This window comes from Anolis carolinensis, chromosome 1 (assembly GCF_035594765.1).
Source record: "Anolis carolinensis isolate JA03-04 chromosome 1, rAnoCar3.1.pri, whole genome shotgun sequence".
Classification (NCBI taxonomy): Eukaryota; Metazoa; Chordata; class Lepidosauria; order Squamata; family Dactyloidae; genus Anolis; species Anolis carolinensis.
The window spans coordinates 61,952,273-61,975,944 of NC_085841.1; the positions used below are offsets into that span (position 1 = coordinate 61,952,273).

A 23,672-nucleotide genomic window follows, 5' to 3' on the forward strand; every position below is an offset into this window, starting at 1 on the left:
TTTTCCGACTACTTCTTCAAAACACCATCCCTTATTGACCCTTATTTAGTGACTATTAAGTTATCATGACCTTCCAGCTAGCTCCTTCCTTCCTGACTTCAACTGCCATAGAATGTTCAGTTTTTTTCTTCCAACTGTCATCCTTGACTCTCTCATCTTTCAAATCTTGGCACCTGCTCATTTGCATACGACCAATCAGGTCGCCCCTATGCAAAATAGCTCCTCTCCTGGTGCTGCTGCCCTCTGAGAACCACAAAATGGCTGTTCAGATGCCAGCCCTATAAGGTAGGTCATGTCCCAACATCAACAAACATATTTAAAATCTACATTATAACTAGGCATTTCGCTACAGCTGCATTTGGCCCACAGACCTTAGATTAGGGACCCCTGATCTAGAGATTCCTAGAGTGATGTACTCCCAGGTTTAAACAGCATTTTTTAAAAAATATGATTTTATTTATTTTATTTATTTACTTCATTTCTATCTTGCTATATTTCATCACAAGGGCGACTAGGGCGGCTTCTAATTTTGACAAATATTCAATGCCACAATGATACAAAAACCAAACAATACATAACACAATTAACCATTAACATCAGATAAGCATATACAATACAAATTGATACCAATTAAGACATACAAAAATGTAACACTAATCCCGCAATCATTGTCTAAGTTGCTTCTTATGTTGGTTCCATGAGAATCTATTGCACTTCAATTTTACTATGTGCCAAGCGCCTGCTTCCAGAGACAGGATTGTACTTTTTTCTAAAAGACCAGGAGGGAGGAGACCAATCTGATGTCACTGGGGACAGTTCCACAGCCAAGAGGCCACCACCGAGAAGACCCACCAATTGTGCCTGCGAAGGGGGTAGGACTGAGAGCAGGGCCTCCCCAGCAGATCTGAATGCTTGCACTGGCTCATAAAGGGAAATAGGTTCGAACAGGTAAATCTTGCCATCTTTATGCAGGTCTTGAACTCCAAATCCCAGAAAATGTGGAGGGTTACCCTTTATTCCCATTGTCCAGCTAATACTTACCCACCACACAACCCCTCACTCTCTTCTGTATTTGTCTGCCCAGAGGCTACACTCCATGGATCTGATGAAGTGGACTCTGTCGATGAAAGCTTACGGCTGATTTTTCTTCTTCCCAGTTAGTTTCTCAACAGTGCTACTGAATTCCTCACTATGGTAGAATAGAGTATTATATTTACACACATGCACACACACACATATGCACCCCTACATATGAGAGCTGTGCACTTCCTAATAAAAGCGGACCTTGCACACCAAAAAATTAAACAATTTTGTTTATTGGGACATAATTCATTTGGTTCCTGAAGATAATGGCAGATGTTTTTGAAAACAGTGGTCTTGGACAAATGCACTTTAAGAAAATAGGCAAGGGTGTAACTTGCACAGGGTCACTCAGTGGATTTCCATGGTCAAGCAGGGATTCGAATCCTGGTCTCCAGAGTTGCTCAAACCACTATACCATACTGGGCCTCATAAGCCAAAATATTTTTAATAGTTTTTCTGTCAGCAGCTTTACAGGGATAGTTTTGGCTTTCGTGATCATCCACTAATCTGCAAATCTTAGAAGACCACTGCAATTTCTATAGCTCCACTTAAATCTAAAATCGCCAAATCGTTTGTTAAAAATATTGATATGAAAAGAGCAAACCAGGTCAAATATGACCATTATGTGCAGTTATTCTAAACCAAACCGAGTCAGAAAACTGACTATGTTCAGCTAAAGAGTGATCCCGCTTAGGTAAGTTACATGGGGTCAAAAGGGAAGGCTGAGATCTACTCTAAGAGGGAAGCACATGTACAGTAAGCTGAGGATTGGAACAACAATGCCTCTACTTAAAAACAGATTTTATCTTTCCTGCTTGATTCCTGGCTTCAAATGAACTATTATCCAGGAAGTCTGCCAACACTGAGTGAACACTCTCTGTGTACTACACACAGTCTCAATTTATATTATAACTCTATGTATGTTTACCCAAAAATAAACCTTCTGAGTACAGTGACACGTACCTTCAGGTAAATAAGGTATAGCTGGGTTGGGAAGATTTCAGCATTAGGAAATCTATTTTGCCTTCTTTAAATGTCTGGCATGAAAGATGTTTTCACTAAATACCAGAATGCAGTGGAACTCACATCTTTCCATGAAACAACAAAACAAAATATCCCGACTCTTTTCATTTCAGCAGTGTGTGCATATAAATATGTGTGTGTGTACTGCTTTTTGGCTTCTATGAAGCCAACTGTTACTGGATATAGCAAACATAACTGCACCTTAAATCTCAATATACATACTTAACAACAATGCAATGCATACATTAAATTGGACATACATGCATTGTCCCCAAAGTTCCATGCATGCTTGACTGCAGGATCTTTCTGATTGTATTGTTCATTATTTCTGAAATTCTTTGTACAACTTTAAGCCCCCAATTTTTTAAAAAAGTAAATGCAATACAGAAATCACACTATATGAAATCGTGCTTTTGTTCCCTCCTAAATATGCATTTGAAAATGACCCCTTTCAATATAAAAATGACTACTCTTTAGCTTCGATAATTTCTAGCTCCAACTCTCTTCGTTTCCTTCTGAACTTACCAGCAAGAACAGCCCCTTCTTCAGGGTATTCTCAGCTACTTGGCCAAACCGATACTCTTAGGATTTACACATGTACCTGGGGTGTGTGATTTATTCTTCCCACTTTTAAACCTTTAGATAACACAATGCCTAGCTATCCTGTCCTATCTGATTTGTCATTGATCCATTCCTTTGGGCTTCACACAAATCTTCCATTTGTCAAATGATAAACATGTCTAGCTAATCTATTTGAAATTAGCTAGAAATTTATCAGCAGATCTCAACCTACTTTTTGCTAACTCTTGGCATGCAATGTCAATGTTTACATTCATTAATGCACATATCATAAAATCTTATTGTTTGACTCCGTTGCTTGGCTCTCTCAGGAATTAAGTCAATGGAAGGCAAAAATTAGGTCTTAACTTAAATGCTCTCTGAGATATTTATAATGTAAAAGTAAAATCAGCATCCCAACATGCAATAAAATGTAATCATAGGGTGGGCATATTGGTTAAATCTGCCTAATTGAAGCAAGGCTTCAGTGAAATTCCACCATGTGCCTTCATTTGCTTTGGATGAATGGTAGTTCAAACTATCTTTGAATCTGGGTCATTGTATATGTTGAACTGGATGGCCCCTGGGATTTCTATTACTACTATTACTAGCTTGGGGTCACGGCAGGCAGTGCCCAGGTTATTAGAAGAAGGCATTGTTTGTTTTGGGATGTTAGGTAATAGCACTTACATTTGGTCCAGAGCTGTCGTTGGCTGGATTCAGTGCTCTCTGGATAAGGGTGAACTACAACTCCCAGATTCCCAAGGCAATCACCCCCAAACCCTGACAGTATTCACAGTTGCCCGTGTTGGGTCTGTGTGCCAAGTTTGGTTCAGATTCGCCGTTGGCTGGGTTCAAGGCTTTCTGGATAACGGTGAACTACAACTCCCAGATTCCCAGTGCAATCACCCCCAAACCATGCCAGTATTTGCAGTTGCCCATGTTGAGTCTGTGTGCCATGTTTGGTTCAGATCCATCTTTGGCTGGGCTCAGGGCTCTTTGGATAAGGGTGAACTACAACTCTCAGTTCTGAGGTCAATCACCCCCCCCCCCCCCAAAAAAGGCCTGTATGTACAGTTGGCCATGTTGGGTCTGTGTGCCAAGTTTGGTCCAGATCTGACATTGGCTGGGTTCAGTGCTTTCTGGATGCAGGTGAACTACAACTCCCAAAATCAAGGCCATTTCCACTAACCCCTGCAGTATATTCAATTGGTCGTGGGGCTTCTCTGTGCCAAGCTTGGTCCCAGTCCATTGTCAGTGAGGGTCACAGTTTCTCTGGATGTAAGTGAACTACAACTCCCAAAATCAAGGTCCATTTCTACTAACCCCTGCAATATGTTCAGTTGGTCATGGGGCTTCTCTGTGCCAAGTCTGGTCCCAATCCATTGTCGGTAGGGGTCACAGTATCAGTGAAGGTACTGCAAGTCCCATTATCTGTGGCAAGTTTGGTCCAGATCCATCGTTGGTTGGGTTAACAGTGCTCTCTGGATGTAGGTCAAGAACAACTCTTGTAAATCATGGTGAATTTTCCCCAAACCTCTTGTTCAGATACTGATCAATTCCTCTGTTTTCTATGTGCCATAGGAAAGGGTAGAAAAAGGTTAAGGGAGAGGCAGTGAGTGTGATAATGTAAATTCCACACCAATGAAGAGATAAAGGAACCCTGGAATACCCATTCTGGAGGAAAAACAGAACATCTGGGATGAAATTGTCCCCACATGAAAGTCTTCACAAGGGTGGGGGCAGGATGGCCTTTGTGGAGGACACTGGCAGGGTTTGGGATACATGTTCATGGTGTTCATTATAGCCTGCAATGTCAGTGGGGGGAGGGCCATGGCTGTCTTCTGCTCATATGTGTATAGTGTATATCTTTTTGGACAGGGAAGGTGTGTGTGTATGTACATGTGTATACTCTGTATGTATATTGGACAGGGCAGGGAGGGGGCCACAACTCAGTAATGCTAAGTGCTAATTACTGTATTTACAAATTTACCACCAAAATATTACAATGAATTAAAAACATTGACTACTAAAAGGCACACTGCATTGGATAATCCAGAACACTGGAAAAGCGAACGTTGGATAAGTGAGATTCTACTGTAATATGACATAATTACTGTAGAATAATAATACAGAACAATATAATCTCTAAAACCAGGACACTAAATAAAGAGCAACATTCTGAATGCAGGGAAATTCCAGAAAGGAAAAAATCCAAGCCAGCTAACACCTCCCACTAAAATCAAAATATATCAAAACAGGTCTACCACAAACACAAAACAATCAGTCCCACTTAACACCTCCCAACAAAGGATTACTCCAGGCAGGAATCAGCCAGGCTTCGAACATACAAAGCATGACACAATCAGTGCCACCTAACACAGAGCCCGTCCAACAATGAGGCAAATTAAGCGGTTGCTTCGGGTGCCAAACATACGGGGGCGCAGTCGAGACTGCTTTTTCTGTTGATTTGTTGTAAAATATGATGTTTTAGTGCTTAATTTATAAAATCCTAATGTAATTTGATGTTTAATAGGCTTTTCCTTAATCTCTCCTTATTATCCAACATTTTCGCTTATCCAACGCTTTTATTTTTCAGTGATTGTTTTTTTTGGGGGGGGGCACCAAAATTCTGTTCGCCTACACTTGAAAAATACCTAGGACTGGCTCTGACCTAACACCACCCAACAAAGGATTCCACCAGGCAGGAATCAACCACAGTTTGCAGCTACAAGACACAAAACAATCAGGGCCAGCTAACACCTCCAAACACATGAATTCCCCAGGCACAAAGCACCCAGGCTTTCAGATTACAACGCTATTAAATACTAATCAAAATGACTAATTACACCATTCAGACCTGCCGCACCAACACTATTCATTACAATCCAGGTCACCAAACAAGAACTTCCACAATAACAAAACAGCCAGGCTTTCAGGAACCAAGGCTATTCACTTCTATTCCACCTGGCCAACAAATCATTCCGATGAGCCACAGCAACGCGTGGCTGGGCAAAGCTAGTATAATATATAAACACTAGCTGTGCCCGGCCACGCGTTGCTGTGGCGAAGTCTGGTGGTATGGGAAATAAAGTATTGAGGAATTGGTGGTAGTTAAGGTAAAGGGTAAAGGTTTTCCCCTGACATTAAGTCCAGTCGTGTCTGACTCTGGGGGTTGGTGCTCATCTCCATTTCTATGCCGAAGAGCCGGCGTTGTCCGTAGACTCCTCCAAGGTCATGTGGGATGACTACATGGAGCGGCGTTACCTTCCCGCCGGTGCAGTACCTATTGATGCACTCACATTTGCATGTTTTCGAACTTCTGGGTTGGCAGAAGCTGGAGCTAACAGTGGGGGCTCTCTCCGCTCCCCCAATTCAAACCTGTGGCCTTTCAGTCCAGAAGTTCAGCAGCTCAGCGCTTTAACACGCTGCGCCATCAGGGGATATTATTTCCTAAAGGTTGTGAATATACAATATTTCTGATTGGTTTTTTTTGTTTGTTGGAGGCAAGTATGAATGCTGCAATTAGGAAAAATGATTAGGATGTAATGGCCTTGCAGCTTTAAAGCCTGGCTGTTTCCTCCCTGAGTAAATTTTTTGTTGGGAGGTGTTAGCTGGCCCTGATTGTTTCCTGTCTGGAATTCCCTTGTTTTCAGAGTGGTGTTGTTTGCGATATTTTATGTGCTTCTACTGTCTGTGGCCCTGAGAAAACAGAGGATTTCCCAGACTTTGATGATGGGAATACTTTGTTGGGAGGTGTTAGCTGGCCCTGATTGTTTCCTGTGTGGAATTCCCCTGTTTATTTACTGTCCTGGTTTTAGAGATTATATTGTTCTGCATTATTCTATCCCAGTAATTATTTCATATTAAAGAAGAATCTCACTTATCCAACATTCGCTTATACAATGTTCTGGATTATCCAACGCAGTCTGCCTTTTCATAATCAATGCTTTTGTAGTCAGTGTTTTAAATTCATTGTGATATTTTAGTGGTAAATTTGTAAACACAGTACAATAGAGTCTCACTTATCCAACATAAACGGGCCGGCAGAACGTTGGATAAGCGAATATGTTGGATAATGAGGAATTAAGGATAACCCTATTAAACATCAAATTAAGTTATTTTACAAATTAAGCACCAAAACATCATGTTAGACAACAAATTTGTCAGAAAAAGTAGTTCAGTACACAGTAATGCTATATAGTAATTACTGTATTTATGAATTTAGCACCAAAATATCACGATATATTGAAAGCATTGACTACAAAAATGCGTTGGATAATCCAGAACGTTGGATAAGCGAGTGTTGGATAAGTGAGACTCTACTGTAAATACTACATAGCATTACTGCTCATGGAACTACTTTTTCTGTCAAATTTGTTGTATAATATGATGTTTTGGTGCTTAATTTGTATAACGATTACCTAATTTGATGTTTAATTGGCTTTTCCTGAATCCCTTCTTATTATCCAACATATTCACTTATCCTGCCGGCCTGTTTACGTTGGATAAGTGAGACTCTACTGTATATTTCTAATCTTATATTATCTGCTCAGAACTGGATTATATGAGGCCACTTCTTCACAGCTGTATAAAATGCACACTGAAGTGGATTATATGGTCGTGTGGAGTCAAGATAATCCAGTGCAAAGCAGATAATATAAGATTATAAATGGGTTATATAGCTGTGTGGAAGGGCCTTGGGTCTACACTGCCATATAATCCAGTGCAAAATAGATATTCTGTGGAAGAAGTCTAAGTGAGGCCTAAATCTGCCTGTCCCCTAACTGAAACCTGGCTGTCCCTTGGTTGCTAGGCAACCAAGTGGGCAGAGATTAGCCCTCTAAACTGGCAGCAATTGGATAAAAAAAATTATTGCTCTCCCTCTAATTAGGACTTTATTTTTCTTTTCTTTTTGTTGTATCAACCTTGAGGCGTGGATGATGGGTTGTGTTGTCAAATTTTGAGGTTGGGGGGCCTGTACTTTTGTTGTTTTGTGAATTGCCGTGATGCCATCACTCTTTTATATATATAGATTTATTGGGGCTCCATGAGAAACTTTTGCTTCAAAAAAGACTCCGCAGCTGAAAAAGTTTGAGAACCCCTGCTCTATGCCATAGTGCTGCTTCTGACCTTTGGGGATGTCTGTGTGGAAACATGTTGGCCAGGGCTTGCTGGTCTCCTGAGGCAGGACTAGCATTTCCCCCTCCGTGGAAGAGCCCTTGACTCATCCAATGATCATAACAAAATTCATAATTTTGGCCCCCAAACCTACCCTTAACATATACATGAGACCAGCTTATACACAAGTACAATACATATGGTACACATATACAAGTATAGGTATTCTGAAATGGGGCGGGAGACACATGCACCAAACATTTTTCTCCCAAGCATTTTGGATAACCAACCTGTATTAAATGTGCAGAAAAGATAACAAGACCCATTCCTTAAAACACCCTACACTGTATTTTTTCAGGGAATATTTGAAAGAAGTTTCTAAAGCAATTCATTCAAGATTAATAAAAAACCTTGTACCTCTTACAGACCATACATTTATTCATGGGTTATCCTTCATATCATCAGATGCCTGAAGCAGAGTCTAGAGTTTTAGGTGTTTTGTCCATTCATATTGCAGACAGTGTGAGAACATTTAAATGTAGAAAAGAAACTATCTTGATCATTTGCCAAACTCTTGCTGATAAGACAAACATCCTGGTGCTGGGTGAGCCAATGAACATAATCAATACAGTATAGCATATGTTTTATTCAAGCCTAAAGAGAAAGGTTCCGAATTAACAGGAGACCTTACAATTTCTACTAAAAGTAGCAGGAAGTCAATTTCTTGCAGTGGCTATTTTTTGTTTTAGTGACTATGAAACAAGAGTCAAAATGACTCACATGTTATGAGTTGTAATCCTAATGTCTGGCCATTTGGAGTCTTGTAATTCGAAGGAATTGTTCTGAATACATTTCTTTGACTACTGCCTGATTAGATTAGTTTTATTATTGTTGGTTCTTATTTTGTTGTCATGTTTTGTTATGGCCAATGGCTGAGGCAAATAAACTGAACTGAACTTTCAAAAGAAACAAAATTGCTGAAATTAGTTGCACTTAAGTCTCATGTCAACGGGTGAGGCTTAAGACAGGATGAATTTGTTGTACCGCTTTCAATGGAGACTAAAAAGATTATATATAAAGATGCTCATAAAAAGCTAACTTTCACATTAATGTTATTATAGAAAACAAGGAACTACAATATGACCCCTGTATGGCCTCTCTTGCCATTTTCTAAGTACTCCAATGTGTCCATATTGTATTCCTGAGTCCCCTCAGGGAAGAAAGGTGGGGTCTAAATAAAGTTAATATTATTAATAATAACAATGATTATGGTGATAATAGAACTTCTTTGGCTCAGCAGGCTAATCTGCTGAGCTGCTGAACTTGTGTCCATAAGGCTGGCGGTTTGAATCTGGGGAGCAAGATGAGCTCCCGCTGTTAGCTCCAGCTTCTGTCAACCTAGCAGTTAGAAAACATGCAATGTGAGTAGATCAATAGATACCACTCCAACGGGAAAGTAATGGTGCTCCATGCAGTCATACTGGCCACATGACCTTGGAGGCGTCTACAGACAACACCGGCTCTTTGGCTTAGAAATTGAGATTGTCACCACACCCCAGAGTTGGACACGATTAGACTTGATGTCAAGGGGAAATTTTTACCTTTACGTTTAATGATGATAATAATAATGATTATGTATTATATATTTCTTCTGTCTATATCTGCTTATGACACAATAAACCATAGCATAGAATGTATTTGCTAACACATCCAGAAGACCAAAATATTTATGATAGGATAACCTTTGATGGCTCTGAGTCCATTTCATTAGTATGAGCGTCAGTTGACAAGATACTTGTTCCGTCAGTACTTGAAGTGTGGTGTAACACTTCAACTACTGCATCAAAACACTTTAATGCAATCTACACACAGCTAAGTTCCTCCAGTCTGTGCATTTGTTTTGTTTTCTTGCTCAGAAATTCCTTGGGGAATTAAAACAGATTCTCAAGAACAGATATTAAGAATGCCATGAAATGCAAAACATCTGTCTTTACATGTTGCAGTATAGCTAGAAATAATTCACTTGAACACTCCTTCCCCTTTCTCCATTCAGTTTCCAAACTGCTGTTCCTTAAAGCTGAGGGATCCTTTATGCTTATGTGAAATGTGGTTTAGTGGGGCTGCAGCCTGCCATCTGAAAAATATTTAAGTCTGAAGTGCTTTAAATAATAAGGTGTATATGGCTTGCAATTATGTGTAATATAATTCGATATATTTATAATTCAGTATAATTCAGAGCTCGTGTGATATGCTGATTTGAGTGTTTGACTACAACTTTGGATTAAAATCTAATCACAGCCACGGAAATTCACTAGGGGTGCATCTATACCAGGGTTCCCCAAACTGAGCCCCGTAGGCCAGATGCAGCTCTCCAAGGTCATTTACCTAGCCCCCACCCAAACTTTTAGACATAGGGTTGCCCCGATTCTGAGGGGAGCACCTGGTAAGTTAGGCAGGGTATTAAACTAGAGTGTGAATGTTATTTTTACTATTGTAATCCCCAGCTAACGAGGGCACTACCTATGCTGGTTGGGAAAGTCTGGAAATTCCAATAAAAAAGTAGCACTCATAAAACAATGTGTTTCAAAAGATTTTAAATTTCTTCTAAATCTATCTTGTTGATCTGATTGTACATAGCAAGTCCTGAATGTGAGTGAATAGTTGATTCCTTATCTAATACCTCCCGAGAAGAAGACAGGTTCAGAGCCATTTTGAGATGAAGGAAAGACAAAAAGTGAAGCTTTAGCATACATGTACAGGTCCTTAGGTTTGACTAAATAAAATTGAAGGCTTACATTATAAATGACTACAATGGAAGACTAAAATTATAAACCACTAACCTTGAAGGCAGCAGAAAAAGAGGAAAACCACATTAGAAGACCTGAGCAGATTTTTTTTTCTCATGTCAGAAGTGAATTGAAAAACTGCAAGTCACTTCTGGTGTGAGAGAATTAGCTGTCTGCAAAGACATTGTCCAGGGGATGCCCAGATGTTTTTGATGTTTTACCATTCTTGTGGGAGGCTTCTCTCATGTCCCTGCATGGGGAGCTGGAGCTGACAAACAGAACTCACCTGTTCTCCCTGGATTCGAACCACTGACCTGTTGGTCAGCAGTTTCGCCGGCAGAAGGGTTTAACCCATTGCACCACCGGGGACTCCTAGCAGAATTGTTGATGTCTGGGAATGTGAAGATCCCTCATTTATAGGGTTCCATAAGTCAAAGAAGACTTGACAGCAAGTACAAAAAACAATTTCATTTAAAAACGGACCATAGAATCAACCCCACAACATCCTTTTGACCAGCTCCTTCTTTAGCCTACTGTTTTCAACAATGTATTGCTCTTGTAAAACACATTCTTATTAGTCCTCTCATTACACACAAATATCTCAATTTTGCTATACAGTTGTAAAATCTAAATACATAATGTTTCAAAATGATGAACCCAATTTGCTGTTCCCCAATGAAAAATGGGTGCTGGAAAAAAGAAAAGTGGAAGGTATATGCTTGTTTCCCTGAAAATAAGACATACCCATAAATCCATAGCAGGATTTCTAAACATTTGCGCAATATAAGCCATACCTCGAAAATAAGACAAAGTGATAGGTGTGGCTATGCAGCGTACAAAGTTGGCTCCCCATCAGATCCTGGTTGTTCTGTGTGTGTTGCAAGCTGAGGCTTAGGGGGAGACATAGAAAGTGTAAGTGAAAGTCTCATCAGTGAAATGAGGAGCAGGACGCTCTGCTGCAGGTATTGTGTGTCCTCAGGGGGAAGAAGCAAAGCTGTGGCTGCCGTTTTATTCAGCACTGTGGGTCTCTCTCCCCCAGCACCAACCAGCAACAGTCTGTGGGTTTCTCTCACCACCCACAAACACCAGTAAAGCTGCTGCTACCCAGCACTGACCAGCAACAGTCTATGGGTCCCTCCCACCCCACACAAACACCAGGGGATAGGGGAAAATCTTCAGTAAGCAGTCTGCTACTGAGCCCAGTGAGATCATCCCATAAATGCAGAAGGCTGTACCATACTTAATAAAAAATAAGACATCCCCTGAAAATACGCCATAGTGTGTCTTCTTGAGGTAAAATAATGACGGTGTCTTATTTTCGAGAAAATAAGGTATTTGGTAGGTGCATTGTAACATAGTTCCACTTTAATAAAAGTACATTCTTGATACATACCTAATAAAGAGAAAACCAAACATATTGCTTGAAGTATGGTCTTGTTGTAGCTCCATGATAAGTGAGTGACTCATGCTAGAAAGTCTTGAATCTAAGCAGCAATATGTGAGTTGTTTTTAGATCATATATTTAGCTGTCAGTGAAGCTTAAGCAAAACACTCCATCTTTATCCTTGAAATCTCAGATGTAAAGTATGTGGGCCAAGCAAGACATGTGCTGCTTCTATTATCAATGAACTGTCAAGGATGATATTCTTCCTTTGACTCCTGTCTGACCATAAAAATGGACATCAGCTGCAATTTACCACATATCTACCACCAATCTTCTAAGCCCGACAAAGGCAATTGCAAAACACTGGTCCATTTTCAATTACTAAGCTTAATCTTAGAAGCCAAGAACATGTCAACTGTTGAAGACAAACTAACTACTGTCCAATACAGGGCTGCACAACCTCCAGGTGTTTTGGACTTCAGCTCCCAGGATACATGGCCTCAATGGGAGTTAAGAGTTCAAAACATATGAAGGCCTGGTCTAATATATCTTACACACAGCTTTTATCGTATAATAAGGCTGACCCAAATATCTAATGTTGACAGTCTGGTTGCAAAGCAAGTTTCCCATATAGAAGCATTTGTTTGATTCCTAATTTGCATACCCTTAATGGAAACTGGGACATATGTGGCTAAGCATGGTGGCACCTTAAAGAAAACAGTTATTTTTACTTTTTAATGTAAAATAACAAAGATAAAAGTGTGAACAGAACCAATCAAGGTATGTTTCTCACCTCTTCATTGTCTATAGAAATGATGTAAGGTTCTAGCATTATATGCTCTAGAGCAGGACTGCAGAATGCTTGTCTCACCACATGATGTTGGGCTATAACTCCCATCAATCCTAGACAAGAGTGTCAGTCATGGGAATTGCAGTCCAATAACATATGGGGACCTATGTATTTCCATAGGCCTGCTATAGATTACTCTTAGTGAAACATGCCTCCTTCCCAACTTAACTAAAATAGCCACTTTTCATTTATTAGCTTTCTAGTAATACCCCTTGGACTTTTTCCCCTGAATCACACTCTTTAATATTATATATATATATATATATATATATATATATATATATATATATATACACACACACACACACACACACACACACACACATACATACATACATACATACATACACACACACACACACACACATATACATACATATACACATACATACACATATACATACATACACGCTTGGGTACCCAGCATTGACTGGGTTATTTGAAAAAGTCATTGTTTAAATTGTACAAAATGCATACGGTTATGGATTAACTACAACTGACATCATGCCAGGTTAACCCCAAGAAACTCCATCATCGGTGGGGTTTAATGTGCTCTCTGGATGTATGGCAAACTACAACTCCCACTATGATGAGTCAGCCTCCTCAAACCCCTCCAGTAGGTTTAGTTAGTCATGGGGGTTCTGTGTGACAAGTCTGGTCCAGGTCCATTATCCATGGAGGTCACAGTTTCTCTAGTTGTGGGTGAGCTACAACTCTCAGAAAAGAAGGTCAGTTTCCCTCAAACCTTTCAAGTAATCAAAAATTGGCATATCAGTTATGTGTGCCAAGTCTGGTCCAGATCCATTGGTGTTTGGATTTACAGTGCTTTTTGGATATAGGTGAACTACAACTCCCCCAAATCAAGGTGAATTTTTCTCAAAAACCTCCAGCATTTTTACTGGTCATGGGGGCTCTGTGTCCAAGTTTGGTCCAATTCCATCTTTGGTGGAGTTCAGAGTGCTCATTGATTGCAGGTGAACTATACATCCCAGTACCTACAACTCCAAAATGTTCAGGTCAATTCCTCTCAAAACCCACCAGTATTCAAATCTGGGCATATCAGGTATGCATGCCAAGTTTGGTCCAGATCTATCATTGTTTGAGTTCATAGTGCACTCTAGATATAGGTGAACTACAACTCCTATAAATCCCTTCAAAGACCTCCAGTATTTTTTGTTGTTCATGGGAATTTTGTTTGCCAAGTTAGTTCCAGGTCCATTGTTGGTGGAGTTCAGAGTGCTCTTAGATTGCAGGTGAACTATACATCCCAGTACCCACAACTCCTATGAATCATGGTGATCTCCTCACACCAATGGAGTCAAAAACACTGAAATGTCTGTGGTAGAGGAAAAACAGAAAATCTAGGATGAAAATGTCCCCGTATGAAAGCTTTCACTTGGGCTATGGGCAGTATGGCATTTGTGGAGGACATTGGCAGGGCTCTTGTACATGTTCACGGCACTCTCTATAACCTTCAATGTCATTGGAGGAGTGGCCATTGATGTCTCCTGAGCTGTGTAAGCTATTGCTATTTGTGGAAGTGGGATCTTGTCTGTGTTAAGTGGACACCCCAGCCACACACATACATACATATTTTCACTTCTATTATGTGGATAGATATTTCTTCTTTCTGAATCCCTTTTGCTTGGGAAAATCTAGTAATAATCCAAACAAAAAGCCGAAACCAGTTAACATCATTAGTCATGGCGTTTTTAGATCAAATGCCTATGCTAATGAAACTCACAAATAATATTTATAGCAACATTAGAGCAATCTTCTCTTGCAATGATGCACTGCCTGCCAAAGTAGGATTTATTCCTAGGTAAAGACGGGGCATGCAATTAACCACTCAAATCTATGAATATTTTTCATTTTACACTTTATAATTGGTTAAATGATTAACTTTTAAATTGCATACATATGTAAAACCATATAAAATATACATACATATATGTGTATATTTTTAATCAGAAAAAATATTCAAAATCTGGCTTTAAAAATGTATAAACCACAGCAATGTCTTCCAGCTTTGGGGAAAAGGAGGGATAAAATTAATGCAATGGTATTGGTAATAATAAGTGGTGGTAGTCAATTCTATTCATGTCTATTTTGTAAGGTTAGTGAGATATTCTCCTACAGAAGTACAGGATTGTATGCATATCAATAATTTTCTATTACAGAAATACAATTATTACAGTGTTCCCTCACTATTTCGCGGTTCACCTTTTGTGGATTCGCTGTTTTGCGGTTTATCAATGAACTCTAAAAGAATATTATAAATAATAAAAAAAATACAATTTACAGCCTAAGGAAGGAAAAGCCAAAGGGAGAGAAAAGAAGCCCAAGTGGCAACAGGAGAAGGAGGTGATTTATCAACACACGATTAGTTGATACTTAAAATAGTGTATTACTACTAAAATAATGTATAAATATATAGCGTCCCTACTTTGCGGATTTTCACTTACTGCAGGTGGTCCTGGAACCTAACCCCCGTAATAAGTGAGGGAACACTGTATTAGGAAAACTGATACACATTTATCATTAAAAATGCTCCTGTTCATGTCATTAATTAGCAGCTTGCTTTTTTTGCAGTTACTTAAGATTCCTGCTGTTCCACTTACTTAAAAGGTGAAGAACCTATAACTTTATATATGTATGTTTACATTATTTTACTTACTGATTACCAAATAACTATCACACATACATTTGATGCCAAACTAACCATCTCTTGTATAGATTCAAGGGTGCGCCAGATAGAAATGGACAAGAATGAACTGAAGACCTACCTGTTCATCTGAGTCATTCAGCCTTGATATTTGCTGCACAAATGTTTCCAGAATTGACTTGTTATCTCAGGGTAAGATGAATGTATACAGTCACTACCACATATAATATCTGACTTTTAGCAAACCAGCTAAAATGTTTTAAAATGTTTACAATAGTACAGTAGAAGCCAAAGCTGACAAATGGCAACTGAAGTCACACTCTGAAATAGCTCTGAAGTTAAACTTAGGGCCAAGCAAGACAGCATGAGGCTGGAGTGTCTTCCTTTTCTACTTGTATGCAAATGTGAAGGGCTCTAACTAGAATTACAATGTATGGGTTGGAGAAATGTAAAGTAAACCTTTGGCTGACATGCCAAAGACTTCAAATGATCATTATGGCTCTTTTTGCATTTTTTGTATCAGCAGTTTCAAGTCCTGCATGTATAAAGATTTAAATATGCTTTGAATGAGAAAAAGGCATGTGCACATAACTCTTTGCCTCCAGATGAGAAAGCTCCTTTTATCGACCAATATAGTCAGTTTCAAGAGGAGACACCTCTCCTGGTCGTGATGTTGAAAATATTCTTCTGTACTCCAAGATGGCTGCCAAGGGGGAAAAGTGCCCCTTTCCCATTTTCACCAGTATATACAGTATACAGTATATCAGAGCTGGGCTGCTGTGAGTTTTCCTGGCTGTATGGCCAGGTTCCAGAAGCACTCTCCTGACATTTATCAGAGTATATTGGAGCTACTTACACATTTCCCATCTTTTCATTAGTTCTGTCAAGGTAAATTTGCCATCTAAACCTCAGAAACGCATGAAGCAGGACTTCTTTCATAAACATCAATGGCCTGCTAGCAGGTAATGTTGTTGCAATGTTATAATGATCAAGTCTTACTTAAGATTCAGAGCCAGCATGGAGAGTGAGGCCACATGGTGCAGTGGTGCATGAAACTAGGATATTGGGAGACCAGTTTCCATACCTACTCAGACACAGAAACCCACTTAGTCACTTTGGATAAGTCACATTCTTTAAACCTTACATCTACACCACATTTCTAGATGTCAAGAAGGGACCTGACCGAGTTTCACATGATCTTATCTGGATGGCGTTGAGATCAGAGTACTGGAAGAATACATACAATGGACAAAGGTGCTGTAATGCAAATCCAACAAGTGTGGTAAGATGTGCGGCAGGAATCAACGAGCCCTTCCCTGTTTGGATCAGAGTCCATCAAGGATCAGCTGTCACTGTTGCTGTTCATATGCATGGACATAATCACCAGAAACCTACAAAAACTGCATCCTTGGACACTACTGTATGCCGACAATGTTGAGTTACAGACTCAAGCGCAACTATGGAAAAATCATCTGCAACATTTTGGACTACGGGTCAAAATCTCAAAAACTGTGTACATGGAACGTGGATTAACAGCAGAGGAAGGTTCCATTATTATCAATGGTACTGACCTCAACAATATGACCAGCTTTAAATACTTTCGCTCAAAGATCACCTCCACCAGTGATATACTGTCAGATGCTCACGGGCGTGTAAATGCCGCATGGATGAAGTGAAGCGCAACAACAGTCATGTGTGATAAGATCCCAATCTGCCTGAAATAAAAAATCTACAGGCTGGGTGTGAGGCCAGTCACTCTATATGCCACTGAGTGCTGGCTGACCACTAAGGCCATCAAACAAACTCTGCATACTATGGAAATGTAGATGCTCAGGTGGTAAATGTGTGTTACCCTGAAGGACAAGATTCCAAACAATGCATCTTCAGAGTTGCTTCTATTGCCAAGATGAAGAAATCCCATCTGAGATTATTTGAACATGTACAACGAAGTCCTTTCTGCTGAAGATGTGATATTCCAGCAGGCACAGAGCAAGAGTGGTTATGATTCTCCTCCTCACTATTCCCAAGCAGGGTGAAATCATTTTCACTCATTTTTTCCTTTCTACTTGTTTTGTTTCATTGCTTTACTGTAACTGTGCGAGCAGGGGAAAAATAAATTAGTCAAGTGAGCATGTGCTGGCTGCAGGACAATAATGTTAATGTAGTGCAGAAGAGTGATTATGGAACTATGCATTGACAAATCAGCACCACAGTGATAGCAGAGAAGTGCAATAGTTATTGTTTCAATACCAGTATGTTTCCATTTGCTTCAACAATGTGGTTCCTGTGAGACAACAGGCTGATGTGATAAAGTCCTAAAAGGATCTGCTTTGGTGATGGAACAGAATTATCATAAAAGTTGAAGGTATGTTATGGAGCCCAATGCCATTCACAACTCATGTGAATCCATTGAATTGAGGCCTTAGAATAAAGTTTCTATTTAAAAACATATACTAAAATGAAGACAAAACATTAGTAAAATGAAAAATATACCAGACTTAGAAATAATAGAGTACTTTTACTCTGCTAGAAATGACTAGTTGAAATTTCTGTTGTTATGCACATTTAAAGGCATCCTTATAATGACTATGATGGTCCATTATAGAACAGTTAACTTTGGACATTATAATGGACATTAGCATTTATAACCAAATGCAAAAGCATTTTCTTTATATTATGGAAATTTAGACAGTTTTTTGTGCAAAACTTGATCATAAAGTGTACCAAGTTATGTGTAATTCTCACTTCACTGGATATAGCTTTAATTCTATTAGAACTTATTGCAATCTTGTGCACAATTAGTCTGCTTGGTTGTTGTTTATTCATTCAGTCACTTCTGACTCTTCGTGACCTCATGGACCAGCCCATGCCAGAGCTCCCTGTCGGCTAGCCTGATTTGCTTAAGTTCTACTAATTGATTTAAATGGCATACAAACATCTGAGCTAGAAGTATGATTCTAGTTTACATGCTTTTCTACTAGACAGTAAGCTCCTTTAAAAATGTTTTAATGCTGAAAAATAAATAGAAAGTACAGGGGCGGGGAAAATCAGTGAGCTGCTTTAGGCACACCCAATAACTTCCAAATGGAGTGTGAATGTTAGGTCTGAACAGATGTCCTTCATAGCATTATTAAAACAACTTTGGAAACATCCCCAAGATTCAAAAGCAGTGTGACATTGCAAATGTGAAGAATCCAAAGCCTAACAATCTGTTTAGAATTAATCATGCAGGCTTTTGGCCTGCTCGTTACCAACTCTTTATACTTATGTTGTTTTTTTAATTTATTTTAGGAATTTATATGCTGTCTTTCTCCTGACGGACTCAAGGCGTCTCACAACATTATTAAAATATACAATGTAACAGAAACCATCCATGAAAACAGACTATAAAACCAAAGAATTTACAATGATGCTCCATAACATCAATCATTGTATAAATAATTAAAATTCAATCAAACTAAAATACCTCTAAAATTCCTGGATATCCATAAAATGCTAGGACTAAAGAAAATCAATTAAAAGCTTTTCCATAGTGGCAAAATGTTTCATATATTTCATATTCATGGGGGTCTTCAGGGCACTAATGCTCCCACTGCGATCAAGTGAGTGTTATACTCACTTTTATTCTCATTTCTCTCCCCAGGCTATGTGGCTTTGAACAATTCTTTGACCCAAGGGGAGACCAATACATGTACAGCAGGATCCTAAATTGTGATGGGTTTGTCTCTCCATGGTGGAACAAAGTGTCTCTCAATGCCAAGGATCTGGTGAGTGGCAGCCAGAGCTGACCTAACCTGAAGCAGGGGGAAGTAGAGCACACACCAAGAGGTGGCAGCTGTTGGAAGTCAACCACATCCTGCACAACTTTATAGACCTCATCACAGAAATAGATAGCCAGATGAGTTAGCTGATAGGGAAAGCCCTTTCCACCACTGCCCTCTTCGTCCTTATATGTCTTTATGATATTAGATTGATACTTCTAAGGGACAGACCCCTTTATTCAAGTTTCTGACCTTGTGGTAAGCCTCTGATTTTTCCCTTTTTTCTTCTCCTGTGCCATGGAAAAAGACAACATGTCTCTAGAGAGGGAGATAGTTAAGCCCTAATTTTCTATATAGAAACGTAGTTATTTTAATAAAATCTTTTGGAACTTTTAAAGCTTGGTTGTTGTGTGTCTTTCGGGCTGTGTGGCCATGTTCCAGAAGCATTCTCTCCTGACGTTTCGCCCACATCTATGGCAGGCATCCTCAGAGGTTGTGAGGTATGGAGAAAACTAAGCAAAGAGGTTAATATATATCTGTGGAAAGTCTAGGGTAAGAGAGGTCAGTGTGAATGTTGTGTAGTTAATCACTTTAATTAGCATTGAAAAGCTTATCTGCTGTCTTCTTCCTGCCTCTGGGGCATCCTTTGTTTAGAGTCGTTAACTGCCCTAGGTTGATTCATGTCTGGAAATCCTCTGTTTTCAGAGTATTGCTTTTTATTTACTGTTCTGATTTTTGAGTTTTTTAATACTGGTAGCCAGATTTTGTTCATTTTCATGGTTTCTTCCTTTCTGTTGAAGTTGTCCACATGCTTGTGGATTTCAATGGCTTCTCTGTGTAGTCTGACATGATAGTTGTTAGAATGGTCCAGCATTTTAAAGCTTGCATCTTTATAACTTAGTATCTTAATAACTTTATATATAATATTAATATATCTTAAGAACTGGAAGTACACCTTTCTTATAAAGTTGAAACTGTATTTTTAAACAATAACCAAAATACTTATACAATATGCTCGCTAATAAAAAATACAGACATTTTTGCTTTGATCAAATCATTATTATTGGTAATTACATTGTATATCCTGGAAGTTTATTTACTATTAGTTCACTGATGTGCTTACACTGATTAGTAATATTCAACATCGCAAAGCCCTCATTTTCTTTTTCAGATGCATTACTTTCTTCTAACCCACTAAGATCAAGCTCAGACACATTGGAAGGCAAGTAAGAGCTAACTTGAGATGTCCTTAATGAGCTACTCTTTTCCACAGACTGGCTGTTTGTTATGTTACTGTTCAAATCAGAGCTAACTTCTTTATTCTGTAGTATCTGTCTGCTCCCTCGTTCCTCCACTAAATTTTGAGATACAATTTCTTCCTTTACAGTTTCTGGAGGAGAAGACTCATCAAGAAGCTTGTTGAAAAGAACACCTGTGCTTTTTGTATTAGATTTTAAACCATGCATCTTTTTAAAAGACTGGATGGGAGAGGCAGAAGGTACTGGAAGAGGTGGAGAAATACTTTCAGCAGTGTGAGTTTTACCAGATATTTTAGAATCTGAGTCCATGACAGAGTGGTCTTCATCCCGGCTTACCATTAATGAATCTAGACTGCTCTCTTGAGACTCTAAGCCTGGGCCTGAAATGTCAGCACTGGTGAAATCTTCTGAATAGGCAGTGTGGCCAGAGTTCATCTGTATGTCATCTGAATTCTTAAATTCATGGCTATTTTCCAGCTTATTACTTTGGCTATCGTTCTGTATGGATGAAATATCACTATTGTGCTCTATGCTCTTTTCCACGTCTGTATCAATTTTATTTTCAAGGCCTTCACTCTCTTGTAAAAAGACTTTTGGCAGATGGACTTTCAGACCATTTTCTTTACAAGGAGATCCAATTGTTTCACAGGAGACCTTTTGTTTTCCATCTTCACTGTTCTTCACAATAACAGCACCTTCTTCTGCAGAAGGACGATCTTGGTTAACACTGTTTTGGATTAAAGTCTCAACATTTTCATTAATTTGAGCTTTTTGATCAGGGATGCTTTTTTCATCGAAGTCCACAGAAGACTTGGGATGAACCTCAGGAGAGCCATGATGTATTTTCCCTTTGCCTGAAGAAGTTTTCCCTTTCTTTTCAACTAACTCTCCTTGTTTTTTTCTGCGATGTTCCCGTTTTTCATGAATTTTCAACATAGTTGGGTTGCACCGCTGCAGACGGAGTCTCAGTGTGTTTGTGAGCCCATATGTAAGCTTTCTCCTAGGTGGAGAATTTTCCTTGGCATTATTTTTCTCTGTGCAAAGCCTTTCAGCATAGGCCATTTTAGGGGAAGTTTTTCTAGGACGGGGGACCAGGAGGGAGGGCGAAACGCACTTTAAATGATCTATACGGTTTCTTTTTAACTTGGGACTTATTGACCTCCCTCTTTCTCTGCGATGAGCACTTTTCTTCTCTTCGCAGCAGGGACACACAGTCTTGGCCCATGGACACACAGTCTTGGCGCATGGAGCGGGTGTTTCTGTGACCTCTTTCTTTTGGTACAGCCACGCCAACTGAGGGTGCACAGAAGACAGCTGCGGTTCAAGAGACGGGCTGTTCAGCAGAGACAGCTCCACCAACAAGGCGTTGAGGAGTGGAAGTTGGTTCAGGTTTTGCCTCAGCTGCTCAGGGCCGCCTCCGGTTAGTGTCTCAGGGGCCGCCTCCCGGACAGGCTCCTCCTTGACAAGAGGGACCGCAGACGGGAATGCCGCTACTTCGTCTGGAAAGGATTCCTGAGCAGCGGCCACGGTCATGATGATAGATGAGGTAGATTGAGGCAAGGGGCCAGGACTGGCAGATGGGCGGGTATAGTACATTGGCGGGGGGCAAAAAACGTTAGCCTCGATGTCTGGCTCATTATCTGCCTCCACTACGGACAGCTCTGTGTGGCTCTTGGAGTGTGGCCTCGAGTGCCGTGTCCTTGTGGGGCTATTGCGACGTATCCCGGTGGGGCTTTTGGACTGTGCCTTCGTGTGGCTCTTGGAGCGAAGCCCTGTGGGGCTCTTGGAGCGAGGCCCCGTGGGGCTCTTTGTGCGCGGCCCCGTGGGGCTGTTTGTGTGAGCCCCCGTGGGGCTACTGGCGCCTGTGTCTGCGTGCCTATCGGAAGGCAGCTCCGCGTGGCCGCTGCTTGAGGATCCCAGGCTGAAGGGCTCGGGGGCCAGGTCCTGCTCCTCATCCGCCTCCGGGATGCGCTCCAGGCTGGGCTGCCTCTTGCCGGGCGAGGTCGGGCGGCAGGGCTCTCCCTCGGGCTCCTTCTGCGGGGCGGCGCCTTGGCCCAGATGGCCCCGTGGGCAGGGCCCCAGGTTGCTGAGGCGGTAGCTGAGGGCCAGCTCTCCCACGGCGTCCCCCATGAGGTCCCTCAGCGGGAAGCGCCCCCCGCGGCCTCCGGAGGGCCCCGGCGGGAGGCGGAGCAGCTCCTCGGCGGCGTCGGCCAGGGAGACGCTGCACGAGCCCAGGAGGCGCGCGGGGCCCGGCGCGGAGGGCGGCAGCGCCAGCAGCAGCGCGTAGAGCGGGGAGCGCCTCAGCAGCTCCCTCAGGGACTCGGGCCGCAGGCGGAAGAGGCAGGACTTCCCCCGCCCGAAGGGCACCACCGGGCCCGGCAAGGCCGCCTGCGGGGCGCGCACCAGCAGGGTCGGGAAGTCCAGCAGGCGGAGGGCCACCGCGGGGCGGTGCGGGCCCCAAGAGCAGGCCGAGGCGGAGGAAGAGGCCGGCGAGGGCCCCGGGAGGAGCCAGGGCTCCACGCGCGCAGACTCCACCAGCAGCTCCAGCGAGAAGAGGTTCTCCCCGCACGCGACGCCGCGCGCCCCGTTGCCGCCCTCCATGCCTCGCCCACGGGAGGAAGGCACGACACGGCCGCCGCGGCTCCTCTCGCGAGATTGAAAGGCAGCCAGCCGCCGGGATCACGCCGACGGCCTCTGAGTATAGAATGGTCGCTATGGTAACCGTTACCGGAGACCTGAAGCCGTCGCTAAGGAGAAAATGGCCGCAAAGGTCCCTGGGAATTGGTGCGGCTAGAGCACTTTAGCTCTTTGGAAGAGGGGCCTGCTCTGCCTTTCTGTCTGTTTATCTATCTAATCCAGGGGTCCCCAAACTAAGGCCCGGGGGCCAGATGCGGCCCTCCAAGGTCATTTACCTGGCCCCTGCCCTCATTTATAATATAATATTTTTATATCAGTTTTAATAATATAATATATTATATATACATATGATATTGATATTATGTTATACAATGTAATACTAATAATAATACCATATAATAATATTAATTACATGTTATATATTACATATAATATTACAGTATACTGGTATAGTTCAATATAGTAATATATAATGCTAATATTGTGCTATGCTAATAATATATTGTATGTACATACAGCTGCTCTGAGTTCCCTTCGGGGTGAGA

At 41.1% G+C, this 23,672-nt stretch overlaps 1 protein-coding gene across 1 annotated transcript; it reads right to left on the reverse strand.

The window, feature by feature from the left end:
- Positions 1–14,753: 14,753 nt before the first annotated feature.
- On the reverse strand, positions 14,754–23,169 carry map10 (microtubule associated protein 10). Its single transcript, XM_008124240.3, has one exon. The coding sequence runs from the start codon at positions 23,089–23,091 to the stop codon at positions 20,302–20,304; it is 2,790 nt and encodes a 929-aa protein (XP_008122447.2). The 5' UTR covers positions 23,092–23,169; the 3' UTR covers positions 14,754–20,301.
- Between the last annotated feature and the right edge of the window lie 503 nt (positions 23,170–23,672).

Bases quoted from the DNA above. Each gene is read 5' to 3' on its own strand.
- map10 (XM_008124240.3), bottom strand. From the start codon at position 23,091: ATGGAGGGCGGCAACGGGGCGCGCGGCGTCGCGTGCGGGGAGAACCTC.